The sequence below is a fragment of the Cebus imitator genome, unplaced genomic scaffold (genome assembly GCF_001604975.1).
Source record: "Cebus imitator isolate Cc_AM_T3 unplaced genomic scaffold, Cebus_imitator-1.0 Scaffold25, whole genome shotgun sequence".
Taxonomy (NCBI): Eukaryota; Metazoa; Chordata; class Mammalia; order Primates; family Cebidae; genus Cebus; species Cebus imitator.
The window spans coordinates 7,731,143-7,757,193 of NW_016107340.1; the positions used below are offsets into that span (position 1 = coordinate 7,731,143).

General features: G+C 36.4%; 1 protein-coding gene across 4 annotated transcripts in view; it reads right to left on the reverse strand.

The window, feature by feature from the left end:
* Window positions 1-26,051, reverse strand: part of ABCC9 (ATP binding cassette subfamily C member 9) — a 132,179-nt gene that overhangs the window by 78,823 nt on the left and 27,305 nt on the right. For all 4 annotated transcript variants that reach the window (XM_017522963.2, XM_017522965.2, XM_037736492.1 and 1 more), the window contains exons 10-15: window positions 23,134-23,174; window positions 21,912-22,054; window positions 15,241-15,349; window positions 9,845-9,952; window positions 5,190-5,262; window positions 2,159-2,264 (exon numbers count right to left, since the gene is read on the reverse strand). In XM_017522963.2, coding sequence (XP_017378452.2) covers window positions 2,159-2,264; window positions 5,190-5,262; window positions 9,845-9,952; window positions 15,241-15,349; window positions 21,912-22,054; window positions 23,134-23,174 — 580 coding nt within the window. The remainder of the gene's footprint in view (window positions 1-2,158; window positions 2,265-5,189; window positions 5,263-9,844; window positions 9,953-15,240; window positions 15,350-21,911; window positions 22,055-23,133; window positions 23,175-26,051) is intronic.

A 26,051-nucleotide genomic window follows, 5' to 3' on the forward strand; every position in this document is an offset into this window, starting at 1 on the left:
TACAGATAGGGTCTCACTATGTTGCCCAGGTTGGTCTTGAACTTCTGGCTTCAAGTGATACTCCTGCCTCGGCTTCCCAAAGTGCTGGGATTACCGATATAAACCACGGCTGGGCAGATTTCTTTCATAGCTCTCTCAAGAAAAGAAAATCAACCTCTATTGAGTAAATGTATTTCTATTTGTTCCTCACATTTCCTTCTTGGCTTAGCTTCCATGAGGTACAGAGAGAAATTTGTGGCCCATATTTTATAATTATACAGGACTTCGGTACATGCATTTATGTCTATTACAACCTCAGATGATTATTTAAACAATATTTTAAAAATTTCTTTATCTTTCCAACTCTACTATACTATGTTATTTTAAATAAACAATACAAAACTTTATGAAATAAGATACGATATAACTGGTATACATGCTTAGGAAAGCAATAAAATAAATAGGCTATAAAGAATATTTTCTGCATTCTCACATCATTTCTTTATTAACATAATGATAATTATTAATGATAATATTGGGGGTCAATTTAGCCCAAGTGGAGCTGAGGCCTGGAAACTTAAATTACACTTGGAACAGGTCATAGTAGGACAGTTTCCTGGTAGTATGAAAATAAAATCTCAAGCCCCTTCTGTCACTGTCATTCCTTCTCTCTGTTTTAATGATGATAAATCAGGATAAAAACAAAAACCAAATAACTTAATTATGGTTTTACAAGCCATACAATATAATTAAATCCAGCGGGATCTGCTTCTTCATCCAAGATGGACGTGATAGTGGCTAGGGGAACATCACCTAGTGCCTGAGGATAGTGACAGGGGAAACCTTGTCTAGTGCCATGAAGCAAACTGAGGTAGCAATGATTTACTGAGCTCCCTCCTAAATACGCACTCAACAGTTGCAAGACTACTATTTGCTAGATTTGCTCAACAGGGATAAAATGTACATTCAACAATTCTCAGTCTTCTTCTCTTGCCAATGACATTGAAAACAGATTTACACTTCTACTGGTTTCAGTCTGAATTTCACAACCAAGAATTTTTTTTTTTTCAATTGGAGTTTAAAATAGAATCTACTCTTAAAAGGGCCATAGTCTGCTCATTCTTGAGAGATGTATATATATGTTAACAGCCACCTCAGCCACAGAATTCATGATAGTAGGTACAAAATGATATGTAAGAATTTCTGTAGGTTTCCCAATTGATATTTGGGATAAGAGAATCCCTTGGTACGGGGGCTGTCATGTGCACTGTAGGATGTTTAGCAGCATACCTGGCCTCTATCCACCAGACCAGTAGCAACCCAGTGCTTCTTGCAAAACCAGAAATGTCTCCAGAGGTTGCCAAATGCCCCCAGGGACAAAAGTCAAAGCTGTTTGAGAACCACTGGTCTATAGCCTAATTTCTTAGATTAGTTATAGCCAACTTCTTCATAAACTACTTATGAGGAGTCTACTAAGTAGGCCAAACTAAATAAAATACAATTTGCTCTTTATTAACCAATTATGTAACATATTTATGAATCACTTTTAATACCACAATGTGCTTTGACCACCATTCAAATATCTAGAAGAAAAATCATGCTGGAAGCAATCATTCAAATTTCTGGAAGATGCACTTTCTTTTCCACGTCTTTAGCACTGCACAACACACTAATCAACCCTACTCATTATCTCCAATTAGGTAATCCTAGTATCTAGTTTAAGTAAGCATAGGATAAATAGTTGATTTTTACTTTCTTATACAGATTTTGGAAAAGATAATTTGACATTTTTTTCTCTGAACATTGAACCTTTAAGGCACTGCTTCTATTTAAGCCGTATAAATAATGCAAGTTTTCCATAACTTATTTTATTATAGAATGAGCTTTTAAGTTATTTAAGTGTTACCCATTTAACTTTAAAAATCTATCTTTACAATTCAAACCTTACTTTTGTCTCAGCAATATACTAGTTTATGCTATTATAAACAACTTTTGTAATAAATGTTTTGTAACTTTTTACTTATAACATTTAAGGTTACCACTAATTTTTTTTAAAGCTATGCTTATTTCTGAGGGGTGTTCAGAGTCAGAACATGTAAATGTATTTCTCTAAGTTCTTTCCTTGGAAGATTGTCAGATGTATGAGACAGCAACAGAAGCCAAATAAAAATACACATACTTGCTCCAGTGAACTTTTCCTTCCAGTGTCTGCATCTCACCAAGGATGGCAAGGAGAAGAGAGGACTTCCCACATCCTACTTGGCCCACAATCATGGTTAACTGACCTAGAAAAGCAAAACAAAGGATAACTACAGAATAAGATGGAATTCTTAGTGAAATAAAATCAAAACACATTTAGAAAAAGCTAATGTTTTATAATCACTGGCCCAGTTTTTATTTCTAGCGATAAGGTATTCTAAACAGCTCCTTTCTGTGATAAGTCTTTTTGGGGGGGAAAAATATATATATATAATGATTTATTATTTTTAAAACTATGAGAATAGCTGATATCAGTAAAGAGAGCAATGAAATAATTGCCCAGATCACCTAGATTAGCTTTAACTTTATTATTCAATTCATTCAGAATAAAAAGGACAGTTTTCACTAAAATAAATAGGATAAAAATGATTTGGGCTAAGTTACTAAGACACTCTCTTCTTCAATTTCTCTCTTTGTTTTGCATTTATAATAGAAAATCTTCACCTAATGAACATCAGGCCAGGTCAAAAAATATTTCTATTCAATTATAGAGACATTTTAAGGAAAAATTACTGGGTTTATTCTTAAATATTTTATTTTTTTGATGCTACTGTGGATAGTATTGTTTTCTTAGTTGAAGACAGTTTGTTGTTAGCATATAAGTACTTGGAAATAAAATTAACCAAGGAGGTGAAAAATGTATACACTGAAAACTATGACATTGATGAAAACACAAACAAAAAAATGAAAAGACATCTGGGCTTAGGGACTGGAAAATTAATATTGTTAAAATGTCCATACTACCCAAAGCAATCTACAGATTCAATGTAATTCTTATACATATCCCAATGAATTTTTTTTACAGACATAGAAAAACTAATTCCAAAATTCATATGAAAACAGTAGACCCCCAAATAGCCAAAGCTATCTTAAGAAAGCAGAACAAAGCTGGAGGTATCATACTTTTTGCTTGTAAAATATATTACAAACCTACAGTAATCAAAACAATGTGGTACTTGCATAAAGACAGATGCATAAATCAATGGAAGAGAAGAGAGAGGCCATAAATAAACCTATACATATACAGTTAACTGATCATCAACGAGGGCATTTAAAAAACTGAATGTCTACATGCAGAAGAGTAAAATTGGAGCCTATACTACACCATACACAAAAATCAGCTCAAAATGGATTAAAAACTTAAATTTCAGAGCTGAAACTACAAAAATCCTTAGAGAAAAAAATAGAGGAAAATCTTCTTAGCATTGAACTTGGCAGTGATTTCTTGGATTTCATACCAAAGCACAGGCAACAAAACCAAAAATAGATAAGTAGAACTACATTAAACTAAAGAGCTCCTGCAAAGCAAAGAAAACAACAGAATGAAAAGGAGACCTATGGAATGAGAGAAAATATTTGCAAACTATCTATCTGATAAGAGGTTAATATCCAAAATATAAAACAGCAAAACAAAAACAAAAAAACAAAACTAAAACAGAAACAAAACAAATAATCCAATAAAAAATGGGCAAAGAACCTGAATAGAGATATTTCTCCAAATAAGACATACAAATGGCTACCAGGTATATATAAAATGGCATTCAGCAACACTAATCATCAGGAAAATACAAATCAAAACCATAATGATATATCACTTCACACCTGTTAGAATGGCTGAAATTAAAAAAGTGAAAGATAAGAAGTGTTAGTGAGCACGTGGAGAAACTGGAACCCTTGCACACTGTTGCTTTTAATGTAGAAGTGTGTAGCCAACCATGAAAAACAGAATGAAGTTCCTAGAAAAACTAAAAATAGAATTGCCATATGATCCAACAATCCTACTTCTGGGTATTTTTTGCAAGAGAATCAGAATTAAGTTCTCAAAGAGATATCTACTTCCCAATTTTCATTATAGCATCCTTCACAATAACGAAGATATTGAAACAACCCAAATGTCCATTGACATAAAAATGAACAAAGAAAATGTGGTATATACATGCAATGGGATATTATTCAGTCTTATAAAAAGAAGGAAATCCTGCCATTCATAACAACATGGATGAACCTAGAGGACATTAAGCTAAATGAAATAAGGCAGTCACAGAAGGACAAATGCTGTATGATTCCACTTATATGAGGTATCTAAAATTTTGACTCTTTTAGGTATTTTAACTAATTTAGTCAAAAATTTTAGACACTTCTTTTCACAGAAGCAGAAAATAGAATGGTGGGTTCCAGGAGATGGGGGAAACAGAAAATGGGAAATTGTTGTTCAATAGGTATTACTGCATTTCCGTTATGTGAGATGAATAAGTTCTAGAAATCTGCTGGTCAATGTAGTACCTAGTACCTACAATTAACAATATAGTACTCTGTACTTTAAAATGAGTTAAGAGGATAAGTTTCATATTAACTATTCTTCTCACAAAAAAATAAAACGAAAACGGAAGAACAGAAGGAAATTTTTGGTAGCAACTGCATATTGAGTACCTTTATTGTGGTGCCGGTTTTCACGTGTGTGTATATATATATACAAAAATTCATCAAAATGTAAGCCTCAAATATGTGGAATTTCTGTGAATCAATTACACTTCAATAAAACTTTTAAAAAATATTAAATTCATATAATTATTGGATATTTAAGTTTTAAGTATCTTGAAAACTTCAGTATTTCTCATGGATAGAAAATAAGTTTCTCATATACACATTCTTTAAAGTGTTTCTCAAACAAAAAGTGAAATCGACCACCCCACTGTTTAAATTGCCCAAATAAGCAAATGAACAGTAAATAATTGTCCAGAGGTATAGACTCCATAGTGAAAGGCAGGTCTTATCATTTCCAGCCATTCCCACAGTGACATAGTGGCTCACAAGCAAAATGGTGCAAATAGGTAACCATAAATAATATTTATGTCTTTAAAAAGTCTTTCTCTTTTTGTTAGGCTCAATTATCTTGGAAAACCATGATTATGGTCATGAACAATTACAAAAATGTGTAACAAATGACTCACCTGTTGGAATTCGAATGTCTATATTGGATAATGTAGCTAAACCACTGCCCCATGAAAAGTACCCATTTGTGACCTATGAGATAAAAATATAGAAATTAAAGTATATATGTGGTATCAATGAAGAATTCTAATTAAAATAAAATTTTCTAAGTGCTAAAAGACAACACAAGGTAGAACACACAATGGTGAAATTCTGATTTAGAGTTATTTAGTGATAGTAATGAAAAATTAAAAAGAATGAAAGTGAAAGGAGGGTCTTTCAATTTGTGATATGAAGATTGCTAAAAATCTTTGAAAATTTGGGATTACTGCATCGTTTACATATGGGCATTCTTAAAAGACAATTACCCCAAACATTTTCCAACGAAATCCCCACATTAATTATTTTCTCACTGCCAGACAATTCCCCAAATCCTACTGATTAAAATAAAGAAGAGAAATAACCACAAATTATTTCAGCAAAATGACTGCATTAACTGAGGAGGAAAATTCTATAATTAATGAATTTCCTGAACTGTGTAGGCTATTCACTGAAGTTAAAAAAAAAAAAAAAAAGGATAAAGAATAATAAAAGAGGTCAGCCAACATTACTTTTGGTATAAATGCCAACAATCAGCAGAGATCACAACACCCTCTATTCATCCCACAAAATCTATTTGTTTTAATAAGCTTCAAGTGGACTTAAAAGTTTTACCAGTTATAAAAATAGAAAAATAAAACAATAACAGAACCCAAAATTAGAAGGATGGAGTAGATACAGATGAGGGGAGGAAGGGCTCCTAAAAATCTGGAGAAATTGAAGATACGCTTCACTCATAAACTAATGTTTTATTTCAAAACCACAAACGAAATTCCAAAGCACACTATTGTTTTGGAATTTTGCAGAATGGATTTGTGATATCTCCATTGTAACTACATATAACATGAAAATTTCATAAAATGAACAACTTAAAGAGTGAAAAACTCTGCTTGAAAAGGTTAGGTTATGTTTTTCCATGCAGGTTTTCTCTAGCTTGTAATATGCATGACACAATATTTAGTAATATCGGTCACATGGCTATGCATGAAATTAGTCATGGAAGGAGGGTCTCATGGAAGGCCTGGATCAGAATTACTGATTGCTTTATAAATATGGCTGATCATCCTCATTCTGTGTGAGGCACTATGTTAGGCTGGTATGGGTTACAAAGAAGACATAAGACATTTTCCCTCCTCTCTTGAAGCTTGCAATCTGTTGAGTAAGTAAACCATGGAAAGAAGTGAGTACAAGACAAGACAGTATGGGCTAAGTACCAAATAAAAGGGACAGACAGACAGTAAGTACAATAGCAGCTCATAAAGAAAATCATTTACCTCTGGGATGAGTCAAAAAACTTTTTTTAAAAAAGAGGCCTTTTAGCTAGTTTTGTAAAATATACTGAATGTCAGTGAAAGCACCTGTAGGTAAAGAACTATAGTGAGAACAGACCAAAGATTAAAAAAAAAACAACTAGAAAATATTCAGGGGAAATGATGAATAGAGCTGGCTGGGGCTGTCATTATGTTTAAATGACAAATAGCACTCAAAGAAATTATACAGCCTGAAAGGCTGAAGATTTTTTTTTTTTCCATTCCGAGAGTAGGTGAGGAGGCTAAAAGAGGCACAAAAATAGATGCTTGTGGCCAAGGGCCAGCATGAAAGTGAGAGAGGCCCTACATGACACTTGACATTCTCAGTGAACTGGGAGCTAAGGTGATCTGGAGAAAGAGGAGGCGAAAGGAGAGAGAAGGAGGTGGGAATAGACTGGTGACAGCTGCATAGCCACTGTAGGTTTGGAAAATAATGCTGCTAAGAGGCATGTAAAAGGATGGCAGATAGCTACTGGGGGAGGGGTGTCAGCTGAGGTTGGAGATAATAAATCGGTGGCCACGCTGGCCTGCACCACTGTGTCACCTTCTCCATAGCACTCAGCAGTCTGGTTATAGATGTGTAGAAGGCATGAGGTTGGATTGCTGCAGAAAGGTACTCAGGGACTGGGAGAAAAAAGAAGGGGCTCAAGATATTGAAGGTTTCAATGGTGTTAAAAAAAAAAACAATGACCATGAAAGTAAAAGCCTGAGAAAACTTGGGGACCAAGATTTTGTTGTCAGTGACTGACAAGTCTAATAGAATAAGATAGAGGGGTTGCAGTTCCAGGTAGTGACCAAGTGTAACTACAGGTGAGGTTGTGCAAATGGAGTGATGGTAGATTAGGGGATTTTCGGGCTGTGATACTAGATAGACTGTGCCCTTGGAAGTTTAAATCCTATCCATGTGTGGCACATACAAAGATAAAAATGTGGACTAGGAAACATACTCACATCTACATTGAAGGTGGAAGAGTGATTATGAGGTCTTCTGATAATAGATGTAAGAACAGGTAGAAAATGCCATAGCTTTATGAGTGTGACAGGGGAAGGTTATGGTCTGAGAGTAGCAGGAAAGAACTAGAAGAATGCAATGCCACCTTCCGATTTGGTGCTACATAGAAGTAAAAGAAGGAACAACATCCACCCAAGAAAGATAGAAGAGGAGGAAGGCTAAAGTTAATTTCTCCTGCTGCCATTTACACTTTCATTCCCTCCTTCCTGCCTTTTACAAAATACACTAAATTGCACACCAGCAGGGTTAAAATCCTGACTTCCAAACTAGATGTTTGCACTTGGAAAATCAGCTAATATATAAATCAATCTTTGCAAAGGTTCATGTAAGGATAGGTACAATGATGGTCATCATAGCAGGATTTGTGATGGAAGATGGAGGCAAGCTCAGTGTCCCTCACTAGCGGATAAGTAAAATGCAGTGATGCATTCTACAGGATACAATGGTGCCCTTAGAAGGAGCAAACGATCATGAAAACATTTAAGTAAATTGAGACCACACAGATGCTTATGACAACAATGCATATTTTACAAGGATATGAGCATGCCTAAGCACATAAAGCACATTAGAACTGGTTCTATAATGATGGGGGTAGGGATAGGTATATTGGGGATAAAGTGACTTTGACAGGAAGGAGTATTAGGGCTACAGGGAAATAATGAATTAAAATTTAAAAGCAGGAGCCATATAGACACAAAAAGTCACCTAGTATGTGATTCCATTTACATGAAATATCCAGAATAGGCAAATCCATAGAAACAGAATGCAGATTGGTTGCTGCCGGGGCAAGGGGAGTGGGAAATGGGGAACGATTGCTTAATGGATTTGAGATTTCCTCTCAGAGGCACAGCAAACCCAAAGCCATTGATAAGCAGCATTTTTTTTAATGCATGAATGGTCAATTTTGGAAAAAAAAATCATAATGGTCTCTTTTTTTTCTATTATGAAACACATGGAAAAGACATATTTTTAGATTCCTATTACAGTGAACAGAAAACGTCAATTAAAAACTGGCCCTTTTTTTTTGACTAATACAATTAGTAGTTATCTGGGCATAGTGAAGAAACAACAGCATAGAGGATCCTTTCCAATCTCTCATTCCTTATCTTTTCATAGCCCCTAGTTCACACTCTGCCTGAACATTATAATTGCCTAGGGAAACACACACACACACACACACACACACACACACACACACACACACACACACACCTTTGTAGGTGATTCTAATGCAGAGCTAAAGTAAAAAAATCACCAGAGCTCTCTTTAATGCATACGTGACCTATCCTTTTAACCCCCAAACAACCACACTAAAATGGCATGTCCACCTCAAGATGGGCAAACCGTGACTCAGTGAAGCATAGTAATTTGCCCAAACATCACGCACCAAATTAGTGGAAACCGGGGGTGGGGGTGGGCGGGCGGCAGCTAGCACTAGCTTGTTCCACTCAATCACGCTTGTTCCAATAATGAAATGGCTATTGTGGGAAAGTATTGTGTCAGGTGTCAAGGAGAGAGAGACCTAAACATAGCTCTTGGCTGTTATGCACCCCACACTGAGACTCCTCCTCTCTCTGACTGGCCTAAACTGTGCAGGGGACTTGGATATCCTGCAGTAGCCAGTGCAGCCAGTTTGCTAAGTTTCCAGGACTCTGGCAGCTCCCATGGCTAGAGGCCCTTGACTGCTGCCGGCAGCTACTCCAATTCCTGCACAATGCTGACCGCTCCCTGGGGCTTATCCCCAACTCTTGGTTGCCTGTTCCACCTTAACTTAAGTACCCATGCCTGGGGCAAGTCCAAGCAGCCAAGTTTGTAATCAGATCAAGTGCAGTACCGGGAAACTGTTGAATGCACACACTAGTCTGAGTCTCCCCTGATCAAAAACAATGACTATCTAATTTATATTCCTAAAATTTGAATTTATAATACTTTATTCTCCATAAGTCAATTTATTTGGTTGATAAACATAGGAATGCCAAAAAAAAATACATGCGACACTAGCTTCTAAAGCAGATTCAGAAGAAAGGCACATTCTCTGGGTATTGAAATGTACTGCTGGAGCAAAAATTGTGGTTGGGAGATGAGGAAGAACTGACAATGAAAACTCATCAGAATGTGTTTTTAAATGTTATTACAGTTAATGACAACTGTAAAACAAATTTAAAGGCACAATTTAGGACACTTGCAGAACTTCACCATAAAGTAATAACATAAATGTTTCTATTCATGTAAGAATCCAGGAAATAAAAATAACCTTTATGGCAATATCCTCTGTTTCTGTGGGACGTAGACGCCGTGTTGATTGCTCATAGCTGTCCAGGTGATACCTTCCAGGCTGTTTCCTGTTTATAGTTTTTGGCTGCTGCATTCCAAATGGAAAAGAACACAAGTTGAAGCTTTATTTTTAAAAAATCAGGTTTTGCTGAACATATACTCACATTGCTGCCTCACTTAAGTTCCAACGAAAAGAAACAAGTGGATGTCATATTTTAATTATTTCAATGACTCCTTAAAAAAAAACCAAAAGAATTCTTAAGCTATAGTTAAATCTAATTCACATGCCTCTTAAGAAAAATGAAAATACTAAAATAGGATACTTGCAAATGATGGAAGTTAAAGTACAGGTCTCAAACTAAGTTTTGGATAATCTTTTTCCAGTGATACGGATGGATTATACGCAGGCAATAAAAACAGCTGTGTGGTGTTAAAAGGTGATGAGATTAACTCAGGTCAAACTAGAATCCATTTGTTAGGCTATGACATGGTTTGGCTGCTCCCGCCTCAAATCTCCACTGAATTTTAGCTCCCATAATTTTCACGTGTCATGGGAGGGACCCAGTGGGATTAATTGAATCATGAGGATAGGTCTTTTCCCATGTTGTTCTTGTGGTAATGAATAAGTCTCAAGAGATCTGATGGTTTTACAAAGGAGAGTTCCCTGGCACACGCTCTCATGCCAGCCGCCATGTAAGACGTGCCTTTGCTTCTCCTTTGCCTTCCACTATGGTTCCAAGGCCTCCTCAGCCATGTGGAACTATGAGTCCATCAAATCTCTTTTCTTTATAAATTACCCAATCTCAGGTATGTCTTTATCAGCAGCATGAGAACAGACTAATACAGCTATCAGGCTTTTAAACATTCCACCAGTAGATTATTGATTATTCTCTGAATCACGATAATTTTTAATCTGATACACTCACATAAATCAGATTGAGCTACACAGCACACAGAATCTGCTATGGATTGACAGAAGCATAAAGATCTAGATTTTTTTCATCCAAAGATATTACAGTGTTTCATCAAGAGATCCATAAGTCTTATAAAATGATCTAGTCTATTTCAAATTTTATAGCCCTATTCCTAGTCAACAAACTAAAACATCCATTGTAAAGAGGATGCCAGCTGAGGTGTGACAGTCTTCACATATTTAGGTGAACCCAAGTCATACCTAGAAATTTGTCATTCTCTAATTTTTGAGTTCAGTTTCACACAGAGATAAATGGCTAAAGAGAAGGTAGAATATTTAGCTCATAAACCTCTCATTTGGAAAAAATTTAAAGCTCAAAATTTCTGCCAGAAATGTATTGAATCAGTATTTCAACATAAATAATTTTTTTTTTTTTTTAAATAACAGAGTCTCAAGGCCGGGCGCGGTGGCTCACGCCTGTAATACCAGCACTTTGGGAGGCCGAGGCGGGTGGATCACGAGGTCAAGAGATCGAGACCATCCTGGTCAACATGGTGAAACCCCGTCTCTACTTAAAATACAAAAAAATTAGCTGGGCATGGTGGCGCGTGCCTGTAATCCCAGCTACTCAGGAGGCTGAGGCAGGAGAATTGCCTGAACCCAGGAGGCGGAGGTTGCGGTGAGCCGAGATCGCGCCATTGCACTCCAGCCTGGGTAACAAGAGCGAAACTCTGTCTCAAAAAACAAACAAACAAACAAACAAACAAACAAACAAACCAGAGTCTCACTCTGTCACCCAGGCTGCAGTGCAGTGGCATGAACACAACTCACTGCAGCCTCAACCTCCCAGGCCCAAATGATCGTGCCATCTCAGCCTCCTGAGAAGCTGGAACTACAGGTGCATATCATCATGCCTGGCTAACTTATTTATTTGTAAATACGGGTTCTTCCTATGTTGCCCAGGTTGGTCTTAAACACCTGGACACAAGCAATCCTCCCATCTCAGCTTCATACGGAGGTATGAACCACCATACGCAGCCATAATTATCTTCCCTACTCAAATACCTTATAGAGATATGAAGGCTAAGTAGTAATACATTTTAAACTATTAAGTTACCTAGGAAAGCAAAGGATTCTAGAATTGTGAAAGTTGTTGGTTTGGTGGGGGGGGGGGGGGGTATTTTTTTGACCTGAAATTACAGGTTTAGCTTTTTGAAAAATCCATTGGGTTCTATGGGAATTAGGAATGTCCCTGAATAATCAGTAATTTAATCCAAACAAGATATTGCTCTTCCAACTTCCATCAACTGGTGTATCAAGAGAACACCAAACTATCAAATAGTACATTGCTAGGCTACGCTCAAATAAATATACAAACTAAAAAGCCACTGAAAAGATTAGAAAGTAAGACATTAGCAGTGTTTAGTCACACAGAAAATACTAATATATTTAGACTTCAAATAGAGAGAGGAGGAGAGTATGTTCATAAAATTTTATTTTAGTTTCTTTTTTCCTTCCCACAACCCTCACAAATACTCCTGGAAGTACACTGCAGGAGAGGTTGTAGAAAGCCACTATCCTTTAGGCTAAATATATTTTCCATACAAAATAGGTCTATACCTACATATAAAATGCACTGTCTTCTAGAGTCTTTAATTCTGTAACATTATTGCCCCCACAGGTCCAAAAGAAATGACTTCATGCCCTTCAAAAAACTAAGAAGAGGGTGGGAAGAGGAGATGTGTTGACAGAGATTTGAGTCGAAGTTCCACAGATGTAATATGAAGAGACTTTGGCCCTAGACTGTCACTAATTCTCCATGGAGATTCTACAGCCAAAACCACTTAACTCTAAGCTTTTACAGAAAACATAGTATCTTAAGCACTCTCAAGAAGGAGTTTCCATTAGTGTTATTTTCAAACACACAGCTTTTTTCACTCCATTTTAAAAAGTTTGTCATTTGTGGTTTGGCCCATCGGCAGTGATGACTGACCCTGAAAGACATCAAGAAGTCAAGTCTGGTTTCAATAACCCTGAAGATATTGGATGCATTTGAAGGGGATTCTTTTTTTCTTTCCAAAACATTTTCTCTGTTCCATTTTTCTTCTGTGCCACATCTCATACAAAAAAATTCTTCAGATTTCCCTAACTCCATGAACTTGACCTCCTGTATCTTGTTTCTTGAGGTCATCACCATATCTCTAAAAGATGAGTTCTTTGGTAGTCTAAGACCATCCAAAGAGGGACAAGCCTGGTTCTAATCAAATAGTTGACCTTCCTACTACTGAAAAGTTTAGATACTCTTTAATGCATTTTTGTCTTTGTGTCGATGTCCACACAATAACAAACAAGCATTCTGAGGCATTGTTCCTCCGCCATATATAAGCATGGTGGTCCCTTCTCAGACAAAATCACACCTGTTCAATAAAACAACTTAACAGAAAAAAAAGAACCCTCCAGAACGGCAGAAGAAAACAAGTCTAAATATAGCCACATGATTGTCTTAACTATTTTTAGCAATTTTAAACATGATGTAAAAAATATATAATATACATGATTTCCTGGGAAAAGTTTTCCATGTTCTAATCAGTAGTCAGGAGACTGCATGTACACTTGTGTTGGTTCACATAAATGGTAAATATATTCATATTTTTTCTAATAATAACATTAACTTAGGACTCACTGTGGAACAATGCTTTTCTACTTTATGAAATATATTAATTTTTATGAATTTCTTCAGAATGTTTTTGACACTTTCTTCAAGAAAGTGGTATAATCCAGTCATTGATTTAATATTATCTAATGGCTAATGACTCTTAAATTTATATCTACAATGTTTATGTCTCTTCTTGGATTAAGAAGTATCTCAAAATTTGCATGTGCAAAATGTACCTCTTGATTACACTTCAATGTCAATCTCCTCATTTCCCAGCCTCCCTATTTCAGTTAATGGCTAGATCATCTACCCAGAAGTCACACCAATAATGTAGGATTCCTCCTTGAGTCCTCTTTCTCCTTCACCTCCTCCATCCAATCTATCAGCAAGTCTTTATTAGCTCAACCTCTAAAGTGTATACTGAATTTGATCTTTTTTTTCACAATGTCCACTGCAACTGGACCAAAAACTCTAATTCTAACCATCATCCTGTCATGCCTATGTTATTATAATGATCTCTTTACTGATCTACATGTTTCACTCTTTGTCCTCCAGTGACTTCTTTCTACACAGAAAACAACAACATAATCTTTTAAAAATATAAGCAAAATTATATTACTTGCTACTTTGAAACCTCCCAATAATTTCCTATTGTATATCAATAAAATCCAAACTCTTTCCATGGTTTATAAGGCCCTCAATCATTGTTCTTACATCATCCCATCTTTCTCTTCACCAGGCTCCAACCACAGTGCCCCTCTGTTCCTTGAATACACCAAATGAATTCCTACTTCAAGATCTTTGCAATTACTAGTTCTCCTGCTTGGAATGCTCTTTCCCCATAACCTTTCAGGAAAGGTACCTATTTTTTATTCAGGTCTTAGCTCAAATGCTGGTTCTTCAGAAGGGACTTCTTGGAAATGACTACCCTGCTTCAAGTACCCAATTCACTCTCTGATATCCTCTTTTATTTTCTTCACACAGTGAAACTATGTTATTATTTTAATTTGCTCATCAACTCCTGCCTCAAAAAAGCAAATTCTGTGACAGGAAGGATCTCACATCTCGTTCATTGCTACATCCCTAGGTCTTAGCACAAAGCACAAGGTAGCCAAAAAATCTAAAAACACAGTCATATATTTAAAAAATAACTTATTCATATTACATGTAATGCATGACAAAATAACATTGACTATGTTTCCAGATTTTATGTAGATACTAAGTAAATATTAGTATCATGGATAATAAACTGGTCTACAACTTAGAAGACTCAGGTTTTAATTCTAGCTCTACCACTTACTAATCTTATGATTTTATTTAAGCCTCGTGACATGCAAAATAAAAAGAGCTGGATAATTGGAAAGTAAGAAAAAGACAATGCAATGTAATTCAGCTGGAAAATAAAAAGAGACAATGTAATATTTTAAGTGGATCAAAAGATAATATACATCAGAAAATATGTTTTAAACTAAAAAGTATAATATAGTTAAAAGGTATTATAAGAAAATGGTGCATGAATAGTAAGCTTACTTTGTGTTATTTTTATATAAATTTGGAGTAACCAAACTCTCAATTTCCTTTTGAATTGAACATGTATTGTCTCTTCAGACAATTCTTTCTGGATTTATAAAGATAAGCTGTATACATTTGTTTATTGACTTTAGACTTGTGAGGTTGTGTAGAAGCAAGTGGCAATTTTTCTTCAGATGGGTTAAAAAATAAAGCTTATAATCACTTCGAATATCACTCATATTCTGCTGAGACTGTCCTCTATTCACAACTTCCATAAGAAAAGCAAAGCACTTACAACTCCAGTGTGTTTCTTACAGGACTCAAAAGGAAGCGAACTTTCACCAGTTCGCCAACTGTCATCACCAATTTCATCACTCAAGAGAAACTCATTCAGCTTTTGAACACTGCAAAAAGCAACAAACACAAAATAAGAGTTAACAATAAAACCACCACCAACCAAGTACTACTTGAATAACCTGCTAACACAAATTGTTATGGTGAGTAGGATGCCTGTGAGAGTCATTTTTCAAGACCAACTGGGAATTCAGCTAGATCAACCGTTTTGACAATCCTAAATTGCCAGGGACAGAGGGATTTCCAGAGCATGGACCTCTCAGTGCTAAAACCAGAAAAATCTCAGAAAAATCAGGACCACTTGTCACCCTAAATTCAACAGTACATTCTTTGCCTTTTTTTTTTTTTCAATTATATTCCTTGTCAAAAACAATGAAGTTGTTTAGGAACTTGGAACACAGTGATTAACAACAATAAGGAAATTCCTCTTAGTATTCTAATTTTATAAATGAGGGGGAAGTGAGGTACAGAGAAACTAAATAACCTACCTAAAACCATTTAGCATGTAACCACTGCAGCTCTGGAGTCCCTGGCCACTGTATATCTTGCTTAAGCACTATGTATTACGCACATTTTCTGAATCTGGCAAGGAGAGGGGCCTCTAGAGTCTTGCTGCTCAAAAGTTTCAGCCAAGGACCAGCAGCATCAACATCAACTGGCAGCTTATTAGAAACAGAAAATCTAAGCTCTGCCTCCAAATATGAATCACAATATGCATTTGAACAATACCCAGAGGTACTTCATGAGCACATTGCCATTTGAGAGGCCCTGCTCTAGAAGACTGGTTTGCAAGCATTCTTTACTGTGACGGCCTCAGTACAAGCCTGGGCACAAGACTACTTGGCTCATGTACTCTACCCATTCTAATTTTCTCAAACCAGTATCATAGGATCAGAAGCAAAAATAAATAAGTAAAACAAAGAAAACAATAATAAAATGTGTAGACATTATCCTATAAATAAAATAATACACAAAAGAAAATTCAGTGAAGTTGCAAAGAAAAACAAGTGCTCCTTTTGGCAAACTAGGATGCAGAAAGTGGAAAAACTTGCTTAGTATATGCAGCAGCAACTATGGGGGAGGTATTGCCTTTTTATAGGAAACTAGAAAATGTATGTATAAAATAAATGTTGTTGTTGTTTTTTTTAATTTATTTGAACTTATCATCAAGTTCCTCCAGACAGGTCTTCAGGGCTTGTTTTTTTGTGACATAATAACAAAATGAGAAAAAAGTAAATTTAATTCAGTCTGTTGCCCATGATATTTAAGCATTTTGGCTTTGCCTGCCACGGAAACATGAAGGAAGATGAAAATCCATTGAGGCAATCTATTAGCTGTCAAATTGTTGTTGCAGGGAACTAAAAGAGGTAATTGTTTAGGAAGAGCTTCAGTTTGCACGCTTTCTTTGAGTCTTTGACAGCAAAGTCTGACCACATAGACTTGAAACACAGTGTTATAAATGCCTTATGAAACATTATCTCATTCCTCTTAAATAGCAGTTATTTCTTCTTCACTTTTGTAGATTGTAATTGCCATTCTGTTCTTATATTTTGAAAAGATTTGATTTTAAGAAGTGCAGCTCTGTCAATCAAAGAAACACCTTTTTAATAATCTCACACTATGTCTCTGCACAAAAAAGAAAGTGGAGAAGCCAGGCTCATTTGTCTTTGTAACTCCAAATCTAGCAATGCCTGCAACATGCTGTTCAAGGAATGTTTGTTGAATAAATCAGAGAAGTAATAACCAATGATTCAGACATAGTAAAGTTGGTTGGTTCAATTTTCCATTCCCATTTCTAGTACAGATACAAATCACTAATCTTTCCAGTACAGACACAAAGCTTTTATGGAATAAATGAGCCCACTCTTCTTGAGCATTGGAAGCAATGACCCCTGACCTTGATTGGGAATGGGGATGAACATTCTCTCTTCATAATAACCCACTTTGAAACATCAGTGACAAGGACCATCAATGGACGCCAATACTAACCTGTCTCTGAACCTCTTACTTCCCTTTCCTCCCAAGTCCCCAGGCTCTCTGGGTGAGCATCTCCAGCAATGCTGTTTTGTCATTGTTGGTGTTTGTTTCATGTCTATCTCTGCTACTAGACTGTGAGCTCTTTAAAAGCAGATTTTCAACTACAGAATCTATCCCAATGCCTACAATATAGCATGGTCATTCCTCAAGAAATGTCTGATGAAATAATAAATGAGTAATACAAAAAGCATTTTCTATTCATGTGAGGTCCTTTCAGAAATCACAGAGGTAAAACGATTATTGAAAATGCACAAATCCTGACTGAGGGTGAAGTAATTTCCACCACGCTTCCAGGTTTATATTTTTAAAATGCAAATCTATGCATGTAACAACCCGCTTCTTAAAGTGACAAATGGCGTCCGGTTGCCTTTACGCATCTTTAGCATCATCTAAAAGCTGCTCAGGAGTTTACTCTCCAGCTTCATGCCCTGATACTTCCCACATCAGAACCGTTCCTCCAATGACACTGAATTACTTTTAGTCTCCTGAAGATACCAAGATTTCTCACCTACTTACCCGCCTCTTCCCCTTGAAACTACTGCTCCCTCTGCTAAAACACGTTTATTTTTTTCTCCAACTTGCCAAGTCTTACCTACTTTTAAAGATTCTATGAAAGAGTGCCACTTCCTTTAAATCTATTCATCAGATAGTTTCCCTTCTCTCTCAAAAAGCTTCAAGAATGTCCATTATGAGCCATAGCTTTCTGTGTATAGCTTTATAAGGCCATAGCCCATTATATAGCAATTTGTTTCCCTTCCTGGTCTCTCTCTCCAGGAGTCCCTCCCTGGACTCCCTGTAGATGTAAGGCTATCTTTTATCTTTGCAATTCTTAATGCCTAGCAATGTACCTGTATCAATAAATGAATGCACCTCCACAGAAGATGCTCTGAGGCATGTGGTAGAGATGAGTGAAATGATGATAAGATGGTAAAATGGAGATTTGTAACATACCTAAAATATTTAGGCAACATGGTGGGCACTTTTTGTGTATTATCTCATTAAATTTTCTCAACCACCATAAGCAGGTAATATTATTGTGCTCATTTAACAACAATGAGGTCGAACAATGAGTATTTCCTGGTAGGGCCAGAATTCGAAAGTAGGTATATTTTTTACCAATCAATCTGCTATCCTGCCACCACCACCTTTCTAAATCAGTATTTTACTATTTTCTCATTTGTTTAGATTATTCACAAAAAGATTTTAGGTCTTTGTAGTATGTTATTTTTTCACTTCCCCAGTTACGCTTTGGGTGAGTAGACAACAGCTTAAGTACCCTAGACAGGAGCTATATTAATTGGGAAAACTAAGTTTGTTCCCAGCAGTCACATGTTTTTTTTTTTTTTTTTTTTTGTTTTATTGTTTTTTTTTTTTTTTTTTTGTAGGAATTATAAAATTTTGTAAACTGAAATACAGAGATCAGGTCAAAGTATAAGTATGCTATACGGTAAATATGAATAACCATTTATTTGACTTAAGGTAATGCAGTGAACTAGCCATACATACATTCTTTTGGGAGGTACATGAGAGCAAGAACACGAAGTTACTTCCCAAGAAAGTGAAGGATTTGTGTTACACATTTGTTTTTCTCTTGGCCAAAAGCCTTTTTGGACACAGATATTGAATTGTACATCAAACAGAATGTACAGATACCTAAACTCAAATTATTTATAAAGGACACAAGCTATTACTTTTAAAAGAGCAAAACACATATATTATTTTCTTACAACTAAAGCAAAGTACAAAAGTGAGAGGCAAGCATCCTAAAAAACATCACTCTTCTTAGAGCATTTTGTTACTTTAGATAATAGTTACTTTTCATTACTGGGTTTTGGGAAAGTAGGCAAGAACACTTCGTTATAAAATGTCCAGAAAATTCAAATGGTATGGAGTGCTGGGGTGTGTGAGGAGACAATCTAAATCACACCTGCCTCGTTCTTCCATTTTACGAGGTATATACAGGTCTCAGCCATTGAATGCCATGAAGACAACTTTGGCTAATGAGCCAAACTTTTTAAAAGAAAGCATAAAATTATTTTGGAGCAGAGAATTGAACATGGTACGGAATCTTCCTCCAGTAGAGAAGTTTACAAGTCTCTTACATGCATGTATAACACATTTTAACCCACCAAGTTTCTAAATGTATTTTAGAGTACAGTGAGGGACTTAGAATTTCCAAACTTCCTGAAGAGGAGATTTCGAAATCAGCTGACCAAAGTCTCCGATTATAAACAGGCTGCTCAACTCACTGTGGGCCAACTGGCACTAAAGGCTGGTCACGGGTTCCCAGGCACAGAAGAAAATGCTGTAAGTCCAGTCAACACTGGGAGAGCACTTATTTGGGTTCCCAGAACCATCAGACAGTGGTAAAAAGGATTAATGTTCTCTTCTGACCAGCCATCTCTACAGGACCCGCGATTCAACCACTGAAATTCATTTGAGAGAATCAGGCTTTTATAAGCAGATTCTGTTTGGCCTATGGCTTCGGAAATCTGGAACTGAGCCCTGAAAACAGACTGGTCTTTATCAAACTGGCAAATGTCTTTTCCATGAGATGTGACCTCCTGATTTCAGAGGCATTATCTATTGTAAGTTATCAACTGCTTTCTATCTCCACTTGTAGTACAAAGTCAAATTCTAAATAAAAGTGCAACCATGAAAAAGGGACAGTTGTTGAGTGGAGAAAGTGAAAATAAGGACCAAAATAGCAGACTCTGGCCGTTTATCAATTTTATTGTTTGGTAGCTTCCCTTCCAGAGTACTGCCTAATTTGGAAGTGGTGTTATAACAAGTAGTCAGTGATCTGGACAAGTGTTTCAAAGGCAGAACAATAAGAAAATGAGGGCAGATGTGGCCAGAAGGCTTGAGCTCTAGACACTAACAGCTCTAGAACTGGTTGTTAATGATATGTCTTAGAGGTTAACATTGAAACTATGTTATGCTATCATATTGTATAGGAATTTGGTTTATAAGATGATTTATACGCATTTTAATGTTATTTGGTAGTAAGCCATTGTTAAACCAATATCAACTATTGGCCTAAAACTGAAGATTCTGGTATTTTGAATATTAAGTTCTAGTTTTCTCGGTAAGATATAGACACAAGCACAATTTTCTCATTTTAAAAGTCTTACAAATGATGTTCTATGTTTCTGTCAATTACAACATGATACTTCATTTATTTAAAGGTTCAATTTTCCAATTTTTCTTCAATATTGCAACATCTTGGCATTTCTTTCAAAAGCCAGATGTAAATATGATAATGACTATTTACAAAGCATTCTGAGGTTTCATAGGTTTATAAAGAGCATATATCTAAAAAAAAATTATTCTTGGGCCGGGCGCGGTGGCTCACGCCTGTAATCCCAGCACTTTGGGAGGCCGAGGCGGGTGGATCACGAGGTCGAGAGCTCGAGGCCATCCTGGTCAACATGGTGAAACCCTGTCTCTACTAAAAATACAAAAAATTATCTGGGCATGGTGGTGCGTGCCTGTAATCCCAGCTACTCAGGAGGCTGAGGCAGGAGAATTGCCTGAACCCAGGAGGCAGAGGTTGCGGTGAGCCGAGATCACGCCATTGCACTCCAGCCTGGGTAACAAGAGCGAAACTCCGTCTCAAAAAAAAAAAAAAAATTCTTCTTTAAGACTGCCTAACCTATGGGAGCATACGACATATAGGCTATGGTATAGGCAGCGTATCTTCTGGTTTGGTAACACATCTATATAAGTAAAAATGGTGGAGAAATGGTCTTATCATATCTATTTTTATAGTTGTTCATTATAAACTATAAAGATACAAAATTTGCACTGGTTGGAAACACTATAGAAGCATATTTAAATGAGCAAAACACAAAATGGTTTTACAATTCTTTCCATTTTCAGAGACTTTAAGCCTGGAATTTTTTTCCAGATTAAACTAAAATTAAAATAGTAAATGTGATGATGTGAACATTCTCTGACACTATTGGTGCCAATATAAACTGGCACAGCTTTAGTGGAAATACATTATGACTGTGTTAATTTTTAAAAATCTTAAAAATGTGTGCTGCCTTTGACCTAACACCACTTCAGTGGAAAGCAACATATTCATCAAGGACCTCAAAAGTGTACATATTATTAGAACTAGTATCCCCACTTCTAGAAATCCGATCTAAGAAAATCATCAGAGAAAAGTTTAAGATAAACAGAGATATGTGAACTTCAATGTTATTTATGTTAGGAAGAAAATAGAAACATTCTTAATGTCCAGTAAAAAGATAATTATTTAATAAATTTGAATGCTTCCAACATGGAATGTTACATAGTATACATCATGTATTATAAAACTTAAATAAGGGGAAAATAATAAAAACAATAAATGTAATCAGGAGACAAACACTAAATTAAAAATTTTTGTTTTGAAATAATTATTTTTATATCCAAAAAATAGACTAAAAAGTAGCATACCATAATTTTAACAATGGTTATCTCCTGGCAGTGATTTTAAGGTTCTTTTTTATTTTTTCAAATACTCCCATGAACACACATCATTTCTATTATCAACCAGCAAAAAATATCAGACACTTTAGTGCCTACCTTATGATGGCTTTGACTGCAAATCTGACCACCGTGGAGAGCAGGAACAGTGGTGTCACCAGGATATGGAAGAGAGACAATGAAGCAAAGGCTTCTGCAGGTTTCAGATTGTTTCCACTGGTATACGCATGGGTCACAAATGTCTGTGCAAAGAAAGGAGTTCTTTAGTGAAAGCTGAAGAAAGTTTCACACATGCATACATTCAGTCTTAGAAACCTAACACATTCTGCTATGGGAATATGTCCATTGCAACTATGCTAACAATGACTTCATGCGAAACTCCCTAATTAAAACAATATTTGCTTTTGGTGAATACCGAAAGGTTTACCTGCAATTATGACGGTAAACTTATGAGAAAGTTAGCAAAAATTCTACTTACAGATGAGGTAATTGACTCTGTCAAGTTACTAAGTAGGGGGAATAGCTGGGTGGAGAACCTAGAGTTTTCAACAGTCAAGCCCTTTCCAAGCAATACTAAATATTCCAGGAGAAAAAATAATGTTTTGTTGTTTTAGGGCCCTCACTGTGGATCTTTACTAAAACTGTCAGCATTGATATCCAAAGAATACTTATTTACATTTTTTTGGAGACAGGGTCTCACTGCATTACCTAGGCTAGAGTGCAGTAGGGTGATCATGGCTCACGGCAGCCTTGACCTCGCCAGGCTCAGGCGATCCTCCCACCTCAGCCTCCCAGTTAGCTGGGACTACAGGCATGGGGCACCATGCCCAGCTAATTAAATTTCTACAAAAAATACCAGTTGCCAAGTTTGTCATTTTAGTATGAAATATAATGCAATTATTTAAGATTTTCTGGTTGTTGATCTAGCTCCATCTTGTTATAAGAGTGCCTGGAAACCAGGTCATTGAGATTAGAACAGTTAGTTCCCAACCACTGTTCCTTTTGCTCCTAAGCATACATTTGGTGATGTTTTGATTGTCATAACTGAGGTTCCTACTGGCACCTGGTAGCTAGAAGCCAGGGATGCTGCTAAACATTCTAACACAGAGGACAGCCCCCTAGAACAAAAATTATCTGGATCAGAATGTCCATAGTGTCTTTATTGAGAAACCCTGGATTAGAACTCTTGCAACCAAGACTGCAATAGAGGCTAAGTCACAGAGATGAAGTAATATATATTACTACCCACACATTCTTGCTCATACATCATATATAATCACTGACTTGGTTTCATTTCTAAAGGCAAGAAAAAGTGTCTTACAGCAAGAACAGCTGCTATGGGAATTGCTGCATTCATGAAGACTGTGGAAAGAAATAATATGCATTAGTTTCACTGAACTGTGCAAACATTTTGAGAAATTTTAATTAATCATCTATTATTACTTAAACTTTCTTTGAAGATAGGAAGGACGAAGTGTATTAAATGTCATTTTGTCTGGAGACCATAAACATTTCCCAGTTAATATATCCTTGTCTGCAGTTTTATGAGCTCCCATATGTTAGTCTTAACCAGTATCTGTTTTTCTTTGTTGAAAATTTTTTCTTATGAAATGTTACAAACAAAAGAATTCATATAAAATCATCCTTCAGTGATACAAATTATTAGAATTTAACAAATATGTATTCTAGAGAGGGTATCTTTTGTTTAGTCCACTAAACTAATTTAAATATGTGAAAATCAGGTTATTACACAGATTAAAAACAAGAATTCGACATCGCTTCAAGTTCTCTTTCCAACTATGATATTAATATTCATTTATGGCCCTTTCCTTTAATAAAATAACTCCATATCCTGGACTCTCTGCATGGTTAAATATCTCTCCTGGAATATATTTCACTATCATTGGATCAGCATGAGATGCCTAGCTGAAATAAGAAAAACTCACATTTTGGCCTGAAATACTAGTGTTTGGAAATAACAGTAAAAATCAAAAGCCCAGTTGATGATTTATAGTCACACAGTCATAAACTATAGAGTTTTAGGAACCAAGAGACCAAAGAGTAAGTGAGCTGTTGGTAACGGAGCCAGGCAATGACAGAGTGAGAAGTTAGAATCTAATTTTCTTGACAGTAGCCAGCTCAGGTCTTAAAAATCATCCGCTCTCAGGAATTATCCTTACCACTGTACATACAACAGAATCAGACTGTGCTTTTGCAAGTCCAGATATGACTTAGTTGTCAAAAATACACTCTTGTGCAGTACTGTGAAACCAAACACTGATCTGAGTTTCATAATAACACAGGTGAGGAGCCACGTTTCTGCAGCCTTCTTTCTCTGACTATTGTCATCCTATTTTATTTTCAGTTCTGGGATACGTGTGCAGGATGTTCAGGCTTGTTACACAGATAAACATGTGCCATGGTGGTTTGCTACACCTATTAAGCCCAGCATGCATTAGCAACTTTTCCTGAGTTTCTCCCTCCCTGCTGCCCTCCTCATAGGCTCCAATGTGTGTTGTTCCCCTCCCTATGTCCATGTGTTCTCATTATTCAACTTCCACTTATAAGTCAGAAAGTGGTGTTTGGTTTTCTGTTCCTGTGTCAGTTTGCTGAGGATAACGGCTTCCACCTCCATCCATGTCCCTGCAAAGGACATAATCTCATTCCTTTTTATGGCTGCATAGTATTCTGTGGTGTATATGTACCACATTTTCTTTATCCAGTTTATCACTCAGGGACATTTGGATTGATTCCATGTCTTTGCTATTGTGAGTAGTGCTGCAATGAACATACGGATGCATTTATCTTTAAAAGAGAATGATTTCTATTCCTTTAGGTATATGCCCAGTAATGGGATTGCTGGGTCAAATGGTAACTTTTGTTCTAGGTCTTTAAGAAATCACCACACTGTCTTCCACAATGGTTGAACTAATTTACATTCCCACCAACAGTGTAAAAGCATTTCTATTTCTCCACTGCCTCACCAACACCTGTTATTTCTTGACATAAGATGATATCTCATTGTGGTTTTGATTTCCATTTCTTTAATAATCAGTAATGTTGAACTTTCTTTCATGTTTGTTAGCTGCATAAATGTCTTCCTTTGAGAAGTGTCTATTCATGTCCTTTGCCCACTTTTTAGGTTTTTTTTTTCCTCATAAATTTAAGTTCCTTGTAGATTCTGCATATTAGACACTTGTCAGATGGATAGGTTGCAAAAATTTTCTCCCATTGTGTAGTTTGTTCACTCTGATGATAGTTTCTTCTGCTGTATTGTCACCTATTTTCTAAGTATATTCTTTTAAGCTGCTTTATATCAGACGAGGATGAAGCACTTGACACAGTGCCTGGGACAAAGTGTGCACTCAATAAACGTTTGTATTATTCATTATCTTCTTTAATCTTTACAGTCCTACATGGTAGGTATTATTACTATCCCATGTTACAGATGAAGAAACTGAGGCTAGGAGGATATAAGTACTTTTCTCAAGACCACACTACTACAAAGTGTTAGAGCTACTACCACCAAGACTCACCACCACCAAGACTGCAGTGAAGAACATCATAAAACTTGAAGTGGTCAAACTGGAATTTTGCTCCATTGACTCACGAATCCTAGCTCCCTGTCATGAACACAGGATCATGCATTTTCGCCCTCAACTTCTTATTGCTCTCCCCTAGTATGGCCTCCCTCTACCCTCTCTCTTCTTGTATTTGACTCAAATACCAACCCAACTCTCATCTCTACAGACAGACAAGCTGGATGCACATTTCACCTCAGCTGGATGATTTGAAAGAAGTACAAGTTACTTAAATTCTTTATATATCAATCTTTTAGTTTCTAAAGTAGAGTTAATAATACAGTCTAGCCCAGGCATGTTGGCTCAGGCCTATAATCCCAGCACTTTGGGAAGCTGAGGCGCTTGAGCTCAGCCATTGGAGGCTGCAGTAAGCTATGTTCGCATCACTGCACTCTGGCCTGGGTGATAAAGTGAGACCCTGTCTCAAAGAATATATAAAAATAAATAAATAATAGAATCAAAATCAATGGGCTGTTGTAATAATTAAATGAGATAGTATGTGTAACACCACTTATTGCTAAGAGTGGTGGCTCATGCCTGTAATCCCAGCACTTTGGGAGGCTGAGGTAGGCAGGTCATGAGGTCAGGAGTTCGAGACCAGCCTGGCTAATATGGTGAGATCCCGTCTCTCTAAAAAAAAAAGAAAATTAGCGGGGCA